The sequence below is a fragment of the Stegastes partitus genome, unplaced genomic scaffold (assembly GCF_000690725.1).
Source record: "Stegastes partitus isolate 25-593 unplaced genomic scaffold, Stegastes_partitus-1.0.2 Scaffold423, whole genome shotgun sequence".
Lineage (NCBI taxonomy): Eukaryota > Metazoa > Chordata > Actinopteri > Pomacentridae > Stegastes > Stegastes partitus.
In genome coordinates this window covers 16439-24228 of record NW_007578154.1, presented here as the reverse complement: position 1 = coordinate 24228, position 7790 = coordinate 16439, and the positions used below count along the sequence as shown (strand labels likewise).

The window sequence follows — 7790 nt, the reverse complement described above, 5'->3', positions numbered from 1 at the left end:
GAGGGAATACAATGTGTCAGATCATGAATACAGTCAAATAAATTATAAAATTAAACATTTAGCAACTATTTCAGTGGGTTGGCAGGGAAAAACTGACACCAGAAGTTTTCATCCAAAGAGATCGTCTTGGTTCAGAGACTTTGAACACACCAGACAAGTAGGCTGGTGCTAATAAAAGTACACAGTAATGTGTTTTCTCCGTCTGGTCCCAGTCTGCACTTGTGCAACAGAGTTCTTAATCATTTGCAGAGTTTTTGCGTTGAGCAGACGGAAGAGCATCACAACAGTCCAGCTTGCTGCATTGTTTAAAAAAACAAACAAAAAAAGAGTGCATGAGTCTGTCAGTGTTGCTCGGAGAGAAATCGTTGCATTTTATCTATATTTTTTTAGATCAAAAACAGATTTGGTGACATAGAACATGAGTGCTGGAGTTTGACTCTGAGATAAATTATGACGCAAATGTTTTTTTGATGTGAATCTTAGAGAATTTAAATCTGGTATCAGTCTCTAGTGGAGCATTTGAACCTGTAACTTCAGCTTACATCATTATTACATTTAGTTATTAAATTCTAAAGCCCTGAACATTTGGGTATTACCTCATTGCAAAGTCAGCCTGTGGAAGGTCGGTACTGTGCCTCTTTCTAATTTGTATACCTTTCATGATTTTAGTTATGCAGACAGGCCACACACAGCCAGGGCAAATTTTTAACCAAGGTTAAAGCAGCAGCCAGAGGGTTGTGGAGAGATTTCATTCCAATGTCCTTCAGTACAGAGGACTGGCTACCATCAAGTCCAAGGAGCTGCTGTTATATACTGCTGCGAAATAAAAAAAAAGAAAAACAAATAATAAAAAAAGATAATGAAAGTCTTAGATATGTAAAGAATTGAAAATAGACTTACTAAAAAAACATGAAAAATCATAAAGATAGAAAAAGCAATGAATCAATAAAATTTCTGCAGATTCTGTGATAGCAAAAACAGTCATTAAGTCATCAGAAAAGACTCTTTGGTGCCCTGAGCAACATTTGGTTCCTCTGTACCATCTTGTGTTTTGACAAACTGTAAGTGTGACAGTTTGTTTGATTTCTTTTGAGTTTTTTTTTTTTGTGAGAAGTTGAGATGACGGCAAACATGTCAACTATGAGCATGGTGTAGTTATTTTCATCAAACTCTCTGCAAGGGCAAGTAAACAGACAGATTTCACAAAATGTTACTTGAAGTTTGCCCTGATACAGACATTGTCACACCAACAGTGTTGTCAGCGATAAACTTCCATATGAATGTCATAAATGACGTCTCTTTTGTTTCTTATTTCAAAGCTCTCTGGGAGCAGCTCAGAGTCTGGAGGAAACCCTGACAAACCCAAAAAGCACTCTCCCAGGAGGAGGCTGCAACACGCCCTGGAGGACCAGATTTACCGCATCTTCCGTAAAAGCAGAGTCCTGACCAACCAAAGCAGCAACTGCTTGTTCACTGTGCCTGCCAACCAGGCTTTTGTGTACGTGATACCGTCCACAGACGAGGACCCTGTGGGCGCCTTGCTTGGTCAGCTGCGGTCAAATTGCATCTTGGGCGACCAGGACTCCACCACGACAGTGTCAGGACCAAGGCGTTATCAGCAGATGCGACGTTCGGCTCGGCAGCCCAGCAGCAGCGGAGAACTGACCAGCATGTCGATGGGCGGTCAGCTGGTAGACTGCAGCTTGAAGGAATTCCTCTGGCAGCACGTAGAGCTGGTTCTGACAAAGAAAGGCTTCGACGACAGCGTCGGTCGCAACCCGCAGCCTTCACACTTTGAGCTGCCGACCTACACCAAGTGGGTCCAGGTCGCCTCCAGACTCCACCAAGTCCTCATCAGCAACACAGATGAAGAAATGGCTGAGCTGGCCACGAAAGTGCAAAGCCAGGTGAAGGTCTTGGAGGGTTTTCTTGATGCTGACACAAAGTTCTCAGAGAACAGGTGTCAGAAAGCTCTGCCTCTGGCTCACAGCGCTTACCAGTCCAACCTCCCCCATAACTACACCACTACAGTGCACAAGAATCAGCTGGCTCAGGCTCTGCGAGTGTACAGCCAGCATGCAAGAGGTGTAGCTTTCCAGCGCTATGCCCTGCAGCTTCATGAGGACTGCTACAAGTTCTGGAGCAACGGACACCAGCTGTGTGAAGAGCGAAGCCTGACGGACCAACACTGTGTTCACAAGTTCCATCTCCTGCCTCAGCCAGGTGAACCCCTTGTTTTTCTCTGCTTCACTGAGTCTGCCATAATGAAGACAAAAACTTGATGTATGCAATGTGCAGGGTGTATAATACAGTAACAGTTTGAGCTTTGGAAACTTCCATATAGACAACATTAATAACAGCATGCCTGCATTAAGTAGCAGAGGGAGATAAAAACTTTGTGTGGCAACTCGGAGGGTCACATAATCATAACAGTTGTGATGCCCATGGATTTTGCTAAACAAACCTTTACAGAAATGGCTAATTTGCAAATTATTACCTTAATTAATCAATTTTCATTTTATCTATTAAATGTCAGAATAGAGTGCAAACACCTGTTGTAAATTGCACGTTTGATTTTGTCTGACCAATATCTAAAGATGCTCATGAGAAAGGAAAGTATCAAATCCTGTTATTTAAGAAGCTGAAACCAACAAATGATTGAGAATTTTCTATACAACAAATGATTAAACTAAAGCACATGAAGAGAAGCCTAATAGATATAGGGAGAACATTCTTTCGTCAGATGAGACCACTGCAAATGTGTTCAGCTCAGATGAGGTCTAGCATATTTGGCATGAACCAAACTAGGAGTATACTACAGCGGATGCATGGTCCTGACAGTGAAGCACCAGAGGTCGGAGTGTGATGATATGGAGCTGCACAATAGATTATCTGCAGTTAGTTCTCTGTCAGTCAATCTATTAGTTAACTAATTTTTGCAGCTCCAACTCCACTTGAGATAAAACCACTAACATCAGTGCATGAAATCTGACTTCAATTTCTGCAGGAGAGAAGCCAGATATGGATCGTAACCCGCCCATCCTGAACCACAACAGCAGGGGGCGCTCCACCAGCTCCTGCAACTGTGGCAGGAAACAGGCTCCTCGTGAGGATCCATTCGACATCCAGGCAGCCAATTACGACTTCTACCAGGTCAGGATTCACACTACACCCTCCTGCTGAGGACCAGCAGAGCAGAGCCTGTCGATGTCTGGTTGTCAGATATCACATAATGTAGTCAGTGAAAGCGACCACTGCTACATTTTATTTTTGTAAATTGAGTTTGTGGAGGTCGCAGTTTTTCTGTCTATGGAGCCAAAGTAAATAGATGGAAAAACCTTGGAGCGTAAAAACCTGTGAAGACGAGAGTAGCTGCAGATTCAGGTGATAATTCTCTGTAGGTCCACCACTATGAGGGACACCTTCCACATGGTCACATTGTTTAACATTGTCATTGTAAAAATACTGATTCTAGACTATTTAATCAAACCGATTTTGGACTTTTTTTTTTTTTTTTTTAATTAAGAAAACCTGGAATTGTCATGTGCAATGTTTTCCAAGTGCCCACAGGTGTTACTAACCTTGGACACAATAGTGGCTCTACATACTAAAGATGTGTTACTTCTTACATTTTTATATTTGTTTCCACATTTGTCTCCTATCTGCTCTGTGTAAACACTGCCTGCAGTCCAGCCCAGGTCAGGCAAATTGTCCTTTTATTTCTGACTGATGCTTGCAGCTGAGTCAGTCATAACATTACAGTTGCACCAAGGAGTGCAGAAATTTCAGTTTGAGCTACTGCAAATGGTTTATTTTGGTGAAATATTAATTGAGACATGTAGAATAAGGCAGTTGTACCCTTAGATTCGGTTAGGTTTTTTGAGGTCAAGGGCCATCAGAAAAATGAAAATCTGGCAATTGGTGTCATTTTCCCAATTTAAAAAAGAAAGAAAGAAAAAAAATAACATGCCTTTTAAGCCATGTCGGTGGGTTTTGGGCCTCAAAGCGTTAAAAACAATATCTGAACACTACACATGTATCACGTCGCTTAACGTTCACATGTTTGTTTTTCCACGTCTGTGTTAAATGTTTTTCCTGAATAGATGCTGGAGGAGAAATGCTGCGGGAAGCTAGAGCGGATTGAGTTTCCAGTGTTCCAGCCCAGCACTCCTGACCCAGCTCCAGCCTCCAACCAGGCTCCGCGGCTCCCAGGTGAGGCCTCAGGGACTGGAGAAGCAGAGAGGCTGAAGGAGCCGAGCACCGCCCAGAGCCACACACCCGGAGACACCAGCCTCAGCCTGGCTCTCAGCCTGGGTCAGTCCACGGACAGCCTGGGACCCTACGGGGAGGGAGACGGACCCGATGCACAGGTCCAGCAGAAGAGGCCGAGTCTGATTGATCGGCAGCCCTCCACTGTGGAGTACCTTCCTGGTATGATGCACTCTGGCTGCTCCAAAGGCCTCCTCCCCAAGTTCTCCAGCTGGGCGCTGGTCAAACTGGGCCCAGCAAAGTCGTACAACTGCCACACCGGCCTGGAGCAGCCAGGCTTCCTCCCCGGCTCCTCCTTCCTGTTGCCATGGGACTTGGTGATTCGCTCTCGGTCGGAGGAAGATACGGGACTGACGGAGACTTTGGATGGAAACACTTCCTCGTGGCCAGCACCAAACAAGGCCCTCATTGGGAAGCGAGGGAGCACCGGAGGGCTCGGCAGGAGTCGCAGGAGGGATGACATGGCTCGGGTCTTTGTTGGCTTTGAGTATGAGGACAGCAGGGGGAGGCGCTTCATCAGCTGTGGGCCTGATAAGATAGTAAAAGTGCTGGGACCTGGAGGCGCCAAAGATCCGGCTACCAGGGTGCTGAACACCGACATGCCACTCTACATCCCATCTCCTTCTCAGGGCAGAGGCCTGAAGCCCCACTTCGCCCAGCTGGCTCGCCTTTTTATCGTAGTGCCTGATGCCCCGCTGGAGGTTACTCTCAACCCACAGGTATTAAAGTGTTTACCTGCTGTTTACTTTCTCATTTAAAGAATTGATTGTCTGTTGTTTGTAATTCTAATTGGCTATCCAGGGTTTAACTGTCCTCAAGAGTCATTTCAATTTTGCCGTTACGCACGTCCAATTAAAACGGTCTCATTGGCTGCAGTAGTTCATAACCTCCACATGTTCATATCTAAAAAATGACACGAGCAGCAGAAATGAGCTTTGACTTGTAAGACTGCTCTGATTGGAACTCTGTAAAACTAGTTTAGTTGGACTTTTTACATTGATATAACCTTTTTTTTTTTACAGCTGGTGAAAATACATTGCATGTGTGTTGACTTTACAGTGTTATGAAACAAAAACAAACAACAAGAAAAAAATACAAAATGTGTTATAGAAAATGTAATGATAAGTGGAGCAGATCAGGGTTTTGTCTTGACATCAGTCAAGCAAAAAATAAAATAAAATGAGGATTTCAGAATTTTATTAAAGATGAGCTTTTTTCTTAGTTGTCCAAACCTTGTAGGAACTGTTTTTGCAGCTTTTGTGTCGCTGTTTATGGTTTTAAGTGGTGTTTGTGTTGCTGTTTTAGCTCTGCCCCTTCCTGAGATCACTGGTTAATTAAACATTTATGCCAGTCAAAGAATTGAAATGCTTTGAACTACTTTATCATTCCAAACTGTCTCATTGTCTGTCCGACAGCTCAGTTTATTAACTGTCATTACGATAAAGATGGTGAACCTGAAGCTGCATATTCTCACATGACACTGAGTTTAAACCAGATACATTTACAGGTAATCTAACTGATGAAACCTCAGCTTCATTCTTGTACATCCTAGATAACATGGTGATAGCAAATTGTCTTGGTTGTTTGATTTCTGTTGATGCATTGATCTGTTTATTGATGCATTTCTCTGATGATGTGCTTTTCCTTGGATATTCAGATCGTGTGTTAGTTTAGATGCTAATCACTAAGATGTAGCGCTATATGAAGCTATCGTAAAAATAACCAGCAGGTTTCTTAGTTTAAGCTCTCAGACAGAAGCAATCATATGGCTCAAATTGATTGATTAAAATGCATTTACATAAACATACAAATATCTTCAAACATCCTGTGACAATAAGTCGATTATTCACGTCTGGTAGCAAAAGTCAATATTCACAATGCATTTTTTTAAAGAGAAAAGCAGGAATGGGTGTATTATTAATACCATTTCACCCTCATACTCAATGTTTTCTTCTCCTGTTGTGTTTTCAGGTGCAGCCTGGTCCTCCTCCCTGCCCAGTCTTCCACCCAGAGCAGACCGAAATAGTTTTGCCGCCCGATGGCCTTTGGGTGCTGAGGTTCCCTTATTCCTACGCGACAGAGCGCGGCCCCTGCTACCCCCCCAAAGAGAACCAGCCCCTCAACAACTACAAAGTGCTGCGAGGCATCCTGAGGGCCACCACTGCTAACCCTGCACCACAGTGAACTTCAATCCTGCCTTATTTATTTCCACCTCCGCGTTCATGCTGAGAGAATTCAGTTTTCAGTCGATCTGCTGGCGGCAGACTCTGCTGTGACCCACAGTGACCACAGTAATGGTTATGTTCCATTAAAGGTGCCGTGGCTGTCCATTGTTCCCCACAGATGGAGTCCTATTGATTCTGGTGACCTTTAGTGCACAATTAAAGCAAATTCACTGAAGACTTAATGCTCCCCAGAGGACGAACCCATCCTGAAGTGCCATTAAACTTTACTTGTCTAGCTCAGAGGACATTAAAAGCATCAGTAAGGCATTTTTTCCTGACACTTTAAGGTGACATGGACGCTGTGGCCTCTAGCAGGGCTTTAAGCTGCCGCTCAGCTTCTTCAGAAGTGCTGGTCAGATGGTCGAACGGCTGAGGGGGCTGCGCCAGACAAATTCTGTAATTTTCCAACTGTCCCGTTCTGCTGAGGTGAGAAAGCAAGCAGGACGTAAAGTTTGGACTACTTCTGTCGAGTGTACTGAGTAGTCGGACACTATGAATGCCTTCCAGGAGAGACTGTCTGAAAATGTGCGTCGCTTTCCTCATATTTAAACAATAGTGCATATCATTCCTCTCTATAAAAGCCAGCTGTTCACTTTAGATTGGCTGCTTAGCTCAAATGTTAGATTCCTGACATTTGGTTTGAGCATTACTTGATCCTTTGGCTTCTGTTGGACTCTAGTTTAGCACCTGTTGGATGACTGTTGCTCGTAGTTTTGCAGGTTTGCCCCACAGTTGTCACTTTTGTCAGCATTCGTTTGGCAGTTTAAGCACATCCAATCAGCTGCAGCGAGTCATTGGAATAAAAAGCGGTTGATTTTTCCACATCTAGTACGGTTTGTATTATTCACTACCTTCATAAGAAACTGACAGATATTTCAGAGCCAGTCACAGCTTTTCATCAAACATATTCTGTTTGTTTTTCAAGTACATGGCGAGACAGATTAAAGGGGAACTTCTCTGATTTTACACATCAGTTTACTCATCATGACAAGTACTATTCATCCTATAAAACAGTCACATGATGGTAATGACTTGAAGTGTCTCTTTCAAGTCTCTCAGCTTTGTGGAAAAACTAAAGTGGTGGAATCCCCTTTTAATCATTGCCTTATGGAAATCATTGTCTTTTTTGTTTTTTAACAGAGTAGTTTTGGACTAGAGGCGCAAAGTAATTTCTCACACAGGTTTAGAACATGTGTGCAAGTTGGCGACTTTAGTGTTTGTAATGTATATTCAAGCACAAACTTTACAACATGCAAAGGTGTGTTTGAGGAGCTCAATTCCCCTACATGTGTTTTA

At 43.4% G+C, this 7790-nt stretch overlaps 1 protein-coding gene across 1 annotated transcript in view; it reads left to right on the top strand.

The window, feature by feature from the left end:
* smg8 (SMG8 nonsense mediated mRNA decay factor) overlaps window positions 1-7322 on the top strand; it is a 9979-nt gene extending 2657 nt beyond the window's left edge. Inside the window, exons 2-5 of the mRNA XM_008285919.1 lie at window positions 1320-2223; window positions 3008-3153; window positions 4104-4988; window positions 6241-7322. Of these exons, the coding sequence (XP_008284141.1) occupies window positions 1320-2223; window positions 3008-3153; window positions 4104-4988; window positions 6241-6453 (2148 nt within the window). The 3' untranslated portion in view covers window positions 6454-7322. The remainder of the gene's footprint in view (window positions 1-1319; window positions 2224-3007; window positions 3154-4103; window positions 4989-6240) is intronic.
* Window positions 7323-7790: the final 468 nt, after the last annotated feature.